This window comes from Cyprinodon tularosa, unplaced genomic scaffold, assembly GCF_016077235.1.
Source record: "Cyprinodon tularosa strain WSP-4 unplaced genomic scaffold, ASM1607723v1 ctg857, whole genome shotgun sequence".
Classification (NCBI taxonomy): domain Eukaryota; kingdom Metazoa; phylum Chordata; class Actinopteri; order Cyprinodontiformes; family Cyprinodontidae; genus Cyprinodon; species Cyprinodon tularosa.
Genome location: NW_024039626.1, coordinates 38,333 through 51,858, shown reverse-complemented (window position 1 = coordinate 51,858; position 13,526 = coordinate 38,333). Strand labels below are relative to the sequence as shown.

The window sequence follows — 13,526 nt, the reverse complement described above, 5'->3', positions numbered from 1 at the left end:
CCCTGCATGAGCCAGTGTTATCAGCTTCAAGTGTGCCACGGAGGGACCGAAGCTGTCAAAAGTCCACAGACAAGATGAACTCCTGAGTCCAACGGTCACCGTCGCGTGCCTGGTCCTTTGATGTCTGCCGCGCCGCATTTCTACACAGCAGCTAGTCTGCAGGAGGACCTGGAAGTGTGCGGCAGCCAAACTGCGTCTGTGCTGATTTAAAAAAGAAAACAAACTGAAGTGAGGTCCGGGGGGAACAGCGAGCATGTCCGAATCGAGTAGATTTGTGAGTCCGTTTCACAGACCGCAGTTTGTTGCTGCTGCGGCTCCGGCTGGGAAAGCCAAACTAACGCATCCGGGGAAGGCTATTCTGGCAGGTAAGGAAGAGGAGGCAGCTCCTGCTGTCACCTCCTTTAAACAACTTTACTCACCCGCAATGTGCTCATCTATGGAAATACATATTTGGGTTTTTACCTATCAGTGGCGGATCTAGACCAAATGTACCAGGGGGCCAAGAGGGGGCCAGGGTGTTTTCATGGGGGCCCAGAAAAGCATAAAATAAAAAAACAGGGCAAGAGATTCTAATATATTAACTATGGCTGAGTATTAGAACCAGGCTATATATATATATATATATATATATATATATATATATATATATATTAGTGCTGTCAATCGATTAAATTTTTTAATCGCGATTAATCGCATCAATGCCTGAGTTAACTCGCGATTAATCGCATTTTAATCGCACATTTTTTTCCTGATTGAAAATCATTTAAATACTCTCGATGACATACAAAAAAATACATACAGGCTAGGTTTGTGCCAATGTTCTTTTTTTAAAATGAAAACAGGTCACAGATACTGATTTATGCCATAGAAACATATGGCAAGAAGATGGGGAGGCATGTAGCAAAAAATAACAAATATGTAGCCAAAAAAAAAAGGCCCTGAAAACAGGCTGATGTAAAAGACAGTCTTTACAGTTAATACAGTCTTTTGAACAAAGACAAGCATTTTACCCTACTGCTATAAAATTTAGTAGAGTTAACATTAGATGTTAATTAACCAAGGTAATAATGAACAATTTTCAATCAATACATCAAAATCAATAGACCGACACCACTAGATGAAGGTAGTCTATGCTCTAGAAAGTTACTTTTCAGCCTCTTAACAAAAATGAGAACACACACACACACACTCACCCACACACAGACACACCCACCCACACAGACACACACACACACACACACGATACCGACCTGTGGCGTACACAGACAGCAAGAGTGCGGTAGCAGATTCCATTTCACCTCAGTAATCTGTTTTCTCAGCGTATTTCAGGTTGCTACTAGTTACCAGACACTCAACTTGTTTGTTGGTGGTGGGGCTTAAAGAAAAGGCACTAGCGCTACCCAGTGTATGAGCGTCTTTTTCCCTTGAGGAGGTCCGCTCTCGAAGCCTATGAGAAATGCATAGACTGGGGGAAAATAGCCCCGCCTTCCCGCAGGCTGCAGCGGGATGTACTTGGAAAATTGTACCATAAAACCACATAGCGTTAATCTCACGTTAAAAAAATTATCGCCGTTAAAATGGCCTCGCGTTAACGCGTTAATAACGCGATAATTTTGACAGCACTAATATATATATATATTTTCCCGAGAATAAAGTCGTAAAAATAACAACAATAAAGTCATAAAATTGCGAGTATAAAGTTGTAATATTACGAGAATGAAGTCATCATACAATAAACTGTTTCAGAAAAAGAAAGCATCAAGCTGCGACCAGCAGATGAAGGCCGACCAGCTCCACCGATCAGCAACCTGAGTTCACTTTGTCTACGTTCACTCTGCAGCCTGAAGTGACCCAAATTCGATTTTTTTGCCCATATGCGACCTGGATCTGATCTTTTCATGACAGTCTGAACAACACAGATCCGATTTTTTCCAATGCGACCCAGGCCACTTGGCTCTGTGGTCCTGAATCTGATACGAATCGGATCTTTTTAAATGTGACCTGTGTCTGAACGACCAGGTCACATTCATCCAACCTGAATGCCATTAATACCCGACAAAGGTCACCATTCTGCTTCTTGCTACACAGAAGCGGCAAGAAAAACAAACACCATGACGGATGATGATGTGGAGAGCAGTATTTTCTTTAACCATCTTGGAAAGATTGAGGTTTTAAGGTATGGAAAGATCGTTAGATGCGCTCCAGCTCTATATCCATATTAGCTTCCGTAAACACGAAGCACGCTGGCTTGTGATATCATTGCGTCCTCTACTGGGCATGATGTCACGTGTTGTATGAATGCAATTTACACAGGAGATCACATACAAGTCGCATATATTTGGAAATATGAACGGCAACGCAAAAAATTCGGATTTCACAAAAAATACGAATTGAGCATCAAGGCCTGCAGTGTGAACGTAGCCTTTGACCTTCTGCCCAATTTGACGCTTGTGATGAAACCAGAACCAAAGTGTAACGTCACATGATGCTCCACATTCCTCATTTTAGGGTAGACAGTGCTGCTTGTAAGAGTTGGCATAAAATACAAATTGTTTCTCATAATTTTTAGGAGTTTATTCTCTTAACATTTCGATTTTATTCTCGTAATTTTATGACTTTTCGTAATGTTACGACTTTATTCTGGTAATGTTACGTCTTTATTCTGGTAATGTTACGACATTATTCTGTTAATGTTACGACTTTATTCTGTCAATGTTATGACTTTATTCTCGCAATGTTATGACTTTATTCTCGTAATGTTACGACTTTATTCTCGTAATGTTACGACTTTATTCTCGTAATGTTACGTCTTTATTCTCGTAATGTTACGACTTTATTCTCGTAATGTTACGTCTTTATTATTGTAATGTTACGACTTTATTCTTGTATTATTACGTCTTTAATTTGGTAATGTTACGACTTTATTCTTGCAATGTTACGACTTTATTCTCGTAATGTTACGTCTTTATTATTGTAATGTTACGACTTTATTCTCGTAATGTTACGTCTTTATTCTGGTAATGTTACAACTTTATTCTCGCAATGTTACGACTTTATTCTCGTAATGTTACGACTTTATTCTCGCAATGTTACTACTTTATTCTCGTAATGTTACTACTTTATTCTCGTAATGTTACGACTTTATTCTCGCAATGTTACTACTTTATTCTCGTAATGTTACGACTTTATTCTCGCAATGTTACGACTTTATTCTCGCAATGTTACGACTTTATTCTCGCAGTGTTACAACTTTATTCTCGTAATGTTACGACTTTATTCTCGCAATGTTACAACTTTATTCTCGTAATTTTACGACTTTATTCTCGTAATTTTATGACTTTATTCTGGTAAGTTTATGGCTTTATTCTTGAAATAGAAGAGGAAAAAAATCTCTAGCCTGGCCCTAATACTCCATAATTAAGATAGCTGCATGAAGTGAAATTTCTATTCAATGAGCTTTAATTAAAATCCTATTTCTTATTAGGTCAATATACATTAATAATTTAGGAATATTACATATTCTTGACTTAATGTAGTTCAACATTACAATTTTTTTAAAATAAAATCTGAATTAGAACTGATAGAAAAAAAAAGATAAATTCAGCTGTAAAAATTAGAGCATTTTTTGTTTGTTTTCAAAAAACATTTAGGAGGTGAAAACTGGGATCCTATCTCAACACCGCTGAAGCTATCAGCTTATTGTTTTTAAATGATAAAACAGAATTTATAAAGAAAAAACATGAAATAGATCCAAAGGACCTCAGTAACCACGTCTGTTCCAGTGAATATCCTCATTAGATTTCTTTTAGTATTATGTCTTCAGTACAGGGGCCAGGACATGATCTACAGGGGCACTTGCCCCCGTTAGCCCCTGTCTAGAGCCGCCCATGCTTATGTTTCTACAACAATAACCCCAGTATTAAAATATATTTTTTTCTTTTAAATTATTGCTGGACGTCTTATTTTTTTCTAAATCCACAGCCAGTAAACTTTAAGGTGTAAAACTTAAAAAAAAACCTCTCAGATTAAAACAATAATTCCCATTAATCAAACTTAAATAATAATGGGAGCTGTGTTTAGTTATGAGGCCCCTCAGTCCTGCTGCCTCATCATCACATTGGAAACAAGTTTCATGAATTCAAGCCTGTGTTGGATAATCCCATCATCAGGCTGCTCTCCACAGCCTGTAGCTCTAATGAAGCAAATAAGAAACGATTTTAATCATTAAGGCTCTAAGAGATTGTTTCTTCTGCATGTTTTCATGTAATATATTCATTAAATATTTACAGCAGCACACCAACAAAAATAGATGCTTGTTTCCCACCTTTTCAAGTTTGAATGATTATTACTTTGCTTGTGAAATCTAAAAAAAAAAAAATAGAAAAAAGTTTGATTTCTTAAGCTTCCCAAATTGATAAACATTTTATGATGGCTATAGAGATTTTTTATTTTTGTAGAAATTTATCTTTGAATTGAAAAGGTTGCAGACCCTTGGCTATTGATCAGTGGTCTCAGACTAAAATCCCTTTGCAGATGTAAATCAAAGGGGTAAACTACATCACTAGAAGTCCTTTAGGGTCTACATAGCTCTGCAGATGCAGACACGCATTCAATGCAGGACATTAGCGCCACAGGACTTGCAAAGAAACTGGAACAAAATTAATGCAAACTTTTACATATTTCATATTAACCTCTTAGAAAGGTTAAGAGAGGCGCAGTTCTATATTGTTTCATTACAGTGATATAAAATCCTTGTATGCAGAAGAACATTAAACATTCTAATGTAGAAGTTTAGGTGGTGCAGCTTTAAAGATAAGCAGATCTACTATAGCACTCTAAAGCCTGTTTCACACTGAAAATAGCAGGTTAACACGTTTTTCAAACATGGATCCACTGGCTAAAAATCAGCATTTGGCTCCTTTTTTTGTCCATTTGGCAACAAAAAAAAGCCTATGTTCAACCCGTCGCTGGAAGCTGGGTGGTCTCTGTCTCCTCGCAACTGAGTGGAGACACAGTCACGCTGGGTTAAGGCTGGTTTATGCTCAGAAAACAGGTCGTCTGGGTGTGTGTTGCCCCGCCCCTTCCGCAGACACACTGCTGCACCTCGCCCAAATTTTAGGTGACCGGTGATTGGTCAAATCTACATCTCTAGATCTCTACAGGTTTGCATCTAGTTACTGGCATATACATTTAAAAAATGTTGAATAACATCTTTAATGCACACTATTTAAGTGGGACCAAAGCAAAACTGAGGCGGCACCTTAAGCGTTTGACTTTACTGAAGTTTTGAATGTCATGGATCACACCTATGACAAAAATGTAGGTGTGTAACTCTGATCTAGGTCTGAAAAACATCTAAAAGCTCCTTCAGTCTGAGATTAGGACTAATGCACAGGCCACCATCTCTGTTCAGTGTTACAGCACCATTTTACTGTGGTATGTTCAGGGTCAGATGGGTGACCCTAAACATACCACTTAATTAGTAAGATAAGAGAGCCATTGTTTAGAAGTGGGTATCACAAAGCCCCAATCACAGCCTGGGAGAAAGTAGAAAAATAAAAGTTGTTTTTGAGCGAGGCGTTCTCTAAACCTGACCCAGTTACACCAGTTGCCTCAGGAGGAATGGGTCAAAATTCCAGCAAACTATAGTTTAAGAAAACAGTGTTGGCCTCAAGTCATACAGTTACAGATACATTATTACCAAATGCTAAGGGAAAACATGTAACTGTAGAAACTCTGATTACTACTCTGGTTTTCATTAAATATGAAATATTGAATATAAGTAGGTCGATTTGTTTTTCTTTTTAGATAGGTGTTCTTGAATTGAGCTTGTAAGTAAGACAACAGTTTACATTTAATATAAGGGAAAAAAAACAACTACATGTCTTATTTTAAGGGCAAAAACACAAACTCCACTGCAAAGTCTCTTATTTACCTGCTGTGATTAACAACAAACACACTTACTTGAAGAGTTGTTATTTATTCTTAGATTGTTTTTGCAATGTCATTTCCTCAAATGACAAGTTTAAACAGAGATAAAAAAGGACGTTTTTAATAAATTCTATGTAAATATCTGGTTTCCGCTGACATTTTCTGTACATATCTAAAATATATTAATTGAGGAGAAGTTTAATAAGAGAGAAAAAGATCTCATTTTACTCATCAGTTTAGGATGAAATCTTCCTCTGAAAATGTCTCCCTCCTTTTATTAGAAAACATCTGTAACACTTTTGTTTTTTTATTTACATATATATATATTCATAGAGTCACCTATGGTTTATTTAGGTTCTGCAAAAAGTGAGTTAAATATAATTGGCGGAGTAAGAAAAAAGTAAATTTTGTCAAGTATTGCAATATTTCATTTAATGATATTTATCGATTCTGCTTCTGACTCTCCGAACCCCAGTCGGCCTCAGCAGATGGCCGCTCAAACTGAGCCTGGTTCTGCTGGAGGTTTCTTCCTGTTAAAAGGGAGTTTTTCCTCTCCACTGTCGCTACAAGCATGCTTAGTGTGAGGGATTGTCTTAGAGTCAATGAGTCGATGCGATCATCTGGTTTTCCTTAGATAGAAAACTTTGAATCAATCTGACTGGATGATCTGGTGAACTATAAAGTGCCTTGAGATGACATGTGTTGTTAATTGGTGCTGTAGAAATGAAAAATTGAGTCGGTGAGTAAAATGAAAAACAACTAGAATACATGTTTTTGCTCTACTTAAAATATCTTTAGCTGCAGAATACACAATGATCCTATTCCAGGGGCAAACTCATCCATTTAATTACGTTTATTTTAGTTTATCTGTTCAACTCTAATATGAAAACTATCCCCAGTATTGATACCAAAGATCTTTCTGTTATGTTATCCAACAACTTGTATTGTTTATCCCCTTTAATGCCGACTTGTCCTCACTTGTTATTTACCGCTCTGTCCTGAGATCAGCTTTAATTTAGTCTGTTTGCAACATCAGTGGAAAATTAAAAAAAACAAACTAAGCCCCTGAACTGATCGCGGGGCAGGCGTGTTGTAATCTATAATGTGGGTGCAGGCAGGCAGGCGGGGCAAAGTGCTTTGTTATTGTGGTTTGTACTTGTAAGCGCAGAAAGTCAGGCATCTAAGCCGACTCTGAGGGCAGCCGGTTGGTAAACACTGGCTGAACAACTCAGACTCTCGTTCAGTAAAACATTGAAGAGACGACTGTGGCTTTTTACAGAGCTTCAAAGTCAAAACGTCATCAGTAGCATTGTCCTCTGATCACTGTGTCTGTGTTAACGGCATTGATGACGCAATGTCGCCGACAGAGTTGCTCTCTAGAACACACTGATCTGTGGAGTCCAACCATCTGTTACTGTTTGACTAGAGAGGAGTAAGATAAAGGGAAAAGTACAAATACCTCCAGAACAGTGAAGACAGACATTGCTTAAAGCCATCATAATGTCCTATTCATCAACAAACAGTTATTCTTCTATCAATGAGTGATAAATGGCTTGAAAACATAAAAAAGTGTTGAAATGTTTGCACTGTAGTTGAGCAAGTATGTAAAATGATCTACCAATGGACAGAGTATTCACTATCTTAAATAATCATCTACTAATTTGGTTATCAAATCGAGAGAGTAATGGAAAACAGGCCCTACACTGGAAAAACGATCCAGAAATAAGTAAAAATGTCTTAAATTAAATGTATTTTACCCTTAATTTGAGTAGGTAAATGAGATAGTTTCCCAATGGAATGAGTATTTTTATACTTAAAATAAGACACTTAGAGAATATGCACTTGAAATAAGAAAATGCAATTGTGTTTTCTTATTTTAAGAGTAACATGTCTTGTTCCATTGGCAAGACGTCTTTTACCTCCTCAATCCAAGAACAAATGCACTTATTTTAAGAAAAAAAATAACAAGATCTAGATTTGGATTTTGTCCAGATATTCGCTGAAAGAATAACCTACAGTTATAAAGACAAAACTCTACAAAAACTGAAAATGATTTTTTTTTTTTAAGATTTAAAGTATTTATTTTATTTATGTCATGTATTTAGGCACATATATAACATCTTTTGTTCATTTATTGTTCATTTAACATTTGCAATAAAGGTTATTTTGTTTAAATTTTAAATGTATTTTGAAAACATTAAAATAATCGATAATCTGCAGCCCTAATTCATGTAGTTATATCTAACAGATGCACCAAACCAGCAAATGCAATTTTTTTATTTCATGTTAAGTAAATGGAGTCAATTCAGGATTGTTTTCTGTATTCAAATAGGCCAATCTTAGATCCTTGAATTTGCTTTATAAAGGAAAGCACATTTAGGTGATATTTCTCTTTTTTAGCATGAATGTAACTTTTTTCTCAATCAGAATGTGTAAGCTAACCAGAGTCTAACTGGTTCTGGGTTTGCTGATACTGGTGGAATCCTCCAGAGGCTGGTTTAGTTCAAAGGAAAGCAAACTTAAAGAACAGTATGTAAATATGCAGGTATGTCACTCTGATGTCAATCTCCAAACCTGCAACACCACGTTCAGTCACATTTAAAAAAATTTTCTTTTGCTTTTTGGGAGAAAAAACAATGGGAGAAAAATGCTTAATTTTGAACGTCGAGCGTAAAAATCTGATCAAACCTGTTATTGGCCGTATTGTGAAAGAAAAAGCTCCACTCCTGATTTTATGATTCGAAACCTGCAAGATGAAAACCTGACCGATACATTTTTAGGAGGTTATTTTCAAAGTTCATTCATAAGAGGATGGAAATTCAGCTTTCAGATTTCCCCTTTAAAGGTCTCTCTTTGTTTAAGTACTTCAATCGCATGGACCTCACAGAATAGTAAACACTCGTCTTCTTACTATTCATAGCGTCCCACTTAGAGATTAACGGTTTATATCAAGGATTAGAGCTGCAGATAATGAATATTTTACAAATCAATTTATTTGTTGATTTATTTTTAAGTTTTTTGGTTAATTGACTAATAATCAGACAGCCAAAGGTTACTTTAAGACAATTATTTTATGAAATTAAACCAGGTGAAACTCAAACGTTTTTCACTTTAGGACAGATGAAATCCTTTTTTTATCCTAAATGCAAACTGTATATATATATATATATATATATATATATATATATATATATATATATATATATATATATATATACATATATCATTTTTTTGTTCTGTTTACAATTTTGATATAATTACTGTTCTAAGTGGGTTCCTCTGTCGGCTTAATGCAAGTTTTAACAATCTCTATAATCCAGTTACTGATTAATCAATTACTAAATTAGTTGCAATTATTTCAATAATCGATTAATCATGATAAATCCGATTGTTTCAGCCCTACAAAGGACCCAAGTTATCGATTAATTAGTATAAAGTCAATTGTCCTTATTGATCATCTAACGGTTATCTATAAGTGGCCATTTTATTAAAACCTGAGTTTTCTCTCGTTTTCAGAGGATCTTTTCTTACCCTGAAGGATTAGATATTTTTTCTACAATGTGCTGAATAATAAAAAGCCCATTACTATATTTTAATAACTGCTGTAAATAAAGACTGGGTGAACAAATTTTTTTTATAAAAACGGAATTAAAAAAAGGATGTATAAAATATGCAAAGCACCTGATTTCTAATGTAAAGATGTAAAATGATCCCTGACAGGGTATGTGGCTCTGACCTATTGTCAGGCTACTTGCCTCTTTTTTTATTAATGAAGTCGACCCTAACTGAAATGCTTTTTCAGATCCGACAAGCAATGGAGGGAGAGTGTTTCTGCTGTTAGCAATGCTTATAAATGGGCAGTCGCTCTGTTTGCTCCCAGGGGAATGTTAAAACCTGGCTCCATGAAGTGCATCAAACCTTCCGCATCTACCATGCTAACGGCTAGCATGTCTTTTTCTATCTTTTGGCAAAATCCTATATTCATATCGCCTTTAGAGCAAAGAAGTTACACTGCTCCATCATGCAGCATGGCTAAATGGGAGCTAATTAGGTGATAATGTTACATTTATTGTGTGATTATATTTATATAAAGTGTATTCTGTAATTAAACGGTGTAAATAATTAAGGACCGGACTGTGGACAGATTCATGGAAATGTCAAAATGTCCATCCTAATAACTATATAGTTCACTATAAAGTGGTTACGCCATTTTAAATGAGTGAACGAACGTATAGTGTATGGAAAAGTAGTGGACTCAAAATTTCCCACAAAGCCTTGAATAGTAGTGATCGTCCATGGTCACTAGATGAGCTGATATATCCCATAATGCTTTGTGACGAGATCTCTCCTGGCAAAGCATTATGGGATTTGCTGCCACAGCGGCCCGCTATCGGGCGACTAATAACAAAGATGGCGCAGACACCGCACAGTGGAGTCTAAGGGCGTTTCTCAATATGCGTTCTTGAGCTTTCTCGTGTGCTCGTGTACTCGTGACACGTCATCAGCCTCAGCCCGAGTACCGTTCCAATTCTCGAGAACGCCAGATCGAGAACGCATTAAATTGCCGGATGTTGTTCTCGCCCCGCCCTCTTTATCGAGCATGCATCAGAGCAGACTTGTGCGTTCTTGAGACTAACCGCTTCCCCAGAATGCCCCGCGGCCGCAGCTTGATTCCAGACAGCGCTCACAGTGTTAAGTTAAACATTCCCTTTTCTGCTGTTGTTGTTCTTCAAAAGTACGATTTGAAATCGTTTGAGGCGATAACATTATACATTGAAGCCTCCCTGTGTGGTCTGTTTACAGAGTTAGTGCGAAATTTTTAAAAAAAGTCCGACGTTGAGCGGACCAGAGTGACCAGCAGACCTCCGAGGGTAACCGCAGCCAGGGCTAAATTTACCCCGTCTGTAGTGCACTTATCTCGGTCTAGTTATGTGTGAACTACCGCTCGTTCTGATGGCGGTTTTTTGCGGTTCGGTAATTTTTTTTAATGTTTTTTAAGCTTTAGAAATTAAAAATATTGTTTTCAAAATGTTTTGTGTAGGGAATAAATAGTTTTGACTGTTAAAGAAATGCTAAAGAACGTTGCATGTGATGACGTCACAAGTACGCTTCTGTTCCAATACACATACGTGCTTGCGTGCTCGCGTTCTCGTCAAGTCCGATCTTCCTGCGTTCTCGCCAAGAACGGACTTCACGAGAACGCGAGTACGTACTCGCGTTCTCGTGAATTGAGAAACGCCCTAAGCTATGTGACAAACGGGGTGCGGAAAGTTGTGATCAACGGCACCCTCTAGTGGATGGTGGTAACACTACAGCACCGAATAGTTAACTTTTCAGGGAGATGTTTTCAGTTAATCAGATGGAACAGATATGAATCAAATAAACCTTAAACAAACAATTAATTTTATTCTTAATTTTATTCTTTTATACAATTTATGTCCCTAGTTTCTACAAAAGCCTCATGAGCACTGATGTGCTGGTCTATGCATGTTACTTTAGGGCCGCGGTTCTCAAAGTGTGTGGCGCGACCCACTGGTGGGGAATTGAGACGTGACAGGTGGGGCGCGCCAAGTTCCGGTGTGTGTGTGTGTGACTATAACGTGTGAGAGAAAACTGTCCTTATAGCTGTATGTTGCCGCTTTTTAGACTAATCAAACCCACAAAGTAATCATTACTAGCCTACATGCAGTCTAATTAAAAGAACATTAGATATGAGAAAAATTTCCCCTGGAACTGAAGTACCAAAATGATGATTGACGTGACGTCGGCATATTATTTGTAACGGAATAAACTTTCGCGCCCCAGTGTTGCCAACTCAGCGACTTTGACGCCATATTTCAGACCCCTCCAGCGACTCTTTTTCAAAAAAGCGACTAGCGACAAATCTAGCGACTTTTGGAGAACATACTCCGTCAGCGCTCCGCCCCGCTGCGCTCCAGACCGCCTGCACAAAGCAAAGCCTACAGCCGCCGCTGTCCCCTCCGCTCCGCTCTGAGTTCCTTGGAGATCGTAGAGGGCATGCGCCAGATGAACCAGGGTTTCCGCGGATCATTAAAAATAATTACAATTCATAATTCTTTTTTTAATCAAGCCCTTAATTGGCACTAAAATTAATTAAATATGTTTATCGTTGCATTTATGATTCTTTAATAAAAATGCTTCTAAAAACAATTTTGTCAGATATATTATATCGCTATTAATTTGCGTGGAACTGTTTATAAAGCCGTATGTTCGGAAAGGAAGCTCGAGGCGGAGAAAAAGCTAGAGAATATATATACGTATATATATGTGTGTGTGTGTGTTTTTACATACATACAGGAGTCATGGAACTGTGCTTACAGCTCCATATTTCATGTACACTAATAACTTGTGTACATGGTTCTTGTTGATGGCATTAAAATCATTTCAAATAGCATTAAATTAGAGTCACTCATTCCTGTATGAACCCTGTGAGCGCTTAATTTAGTATGACATATTAAAAAAATCCCACCATCATCCAGCATATGTTCAGTTTCTGCCCAAATATATATATATATATATTTTTTTTTTTTGTAGATTTTTGTAACAGAGATAAGGATAATTCAAAACTGCTTTTTTTTTTTATGAACTTGTTCTCTACAACTCAGCATCTCTTTTCATTCATGTAATAAGAAGTTTCTTTTGAATGGATTTGATTAAACTTTAAGTCCCTCGGTATAAAATAAATATTTTAATGGAGATGAGAAATCTGCTTCCTGGTTGGTGAATAACCAATAGTTTGGATCCAATCATTTAAATAAACGGTGTTATTTTTTTTATTTTTTAGATATTTATAAGAATTGTGCTATAATTTCTAGTCACCAATCTGTTGCTACTATATTTTAATTTGACGAACCGGAATTTGTCGAGGTTCTTTTTCCTGTTTGGTGCGATTGCAATTGCGGATCTTGACCTGGCCGGACCGGAGCGGAGCAAAAAATAGCTCGGCTCCGTAATTTGTCGGTGACGGACGGAGAAGACGTACGTGGACGGAGACGTGCGGAGGAGTAGCGGTGGATGTGGAACAGCTCTCATTGATTTCCATGAAAGACAAGCGCTCCGCACGACGTACGTCAGCGGGGCGGAGCGGAGCGGAGCGCTGACGGAGTATGTGGAATCTGGGGGTTACGGGAAAGCACGTATCGTTCCTTTTCTTGTCCTGCTGCCGTGGGGCGCCTCCTCCCTCCCAACCCCGTTCTCCCCCACTATGTGTGCTGTGTGCATTCTTCTTCCCTTTGCCACATCATATCTCTGTGAGATGGGCTTTTCAGCTGCTGCTTCACTGAAAACAAAGCATGACTTGAGAGTGGCAGTATCAAGCCTGCAACCCCGTTTTGAGAAACTGTGCAATGCAAAACAGGCTCATTGAAGCCACTAATGCAGGGACAAATAGACCTGTATTGCCAGATGGATTTCACTTATTTTCTTTTATTAACAGATTGCAGAGTGGCACATTAATTTTTTCTATCTTTGAGCTTGATACAAATTTTGACACAGCTGCATTTTTATTTTCTTTATTTTTGAGCTTGCTGTTATTTGACGTAGATAGTTTGTATTTAGATACTACTTGTTACTTC

The 13,526-nt window shown here is 37.5% G+C and overlaps 1 protein-coding gene across 1 annotated transcript in view; it reads left to right on the top strand.

The window, feature by feature from the left end:
- Nucleotides 1–13,526, top strand: part of slc25a1b (slc25a1 solute carrier family 25 member 1b) — a 30,776-nt gene continuing 17,250 nt past the window's right edge. Inside the window, exon 1 of the mRNA XM_038273101.1 lies at nt 1–365. Within this exon, the coding sequence (XP_038129029.1) occupies nt 254–365 (112 nt within the window). The 5' untranslated portion in view covers nt 1–253. The remainder of the gene's footprint in view (nt 366–13,526) is intronic.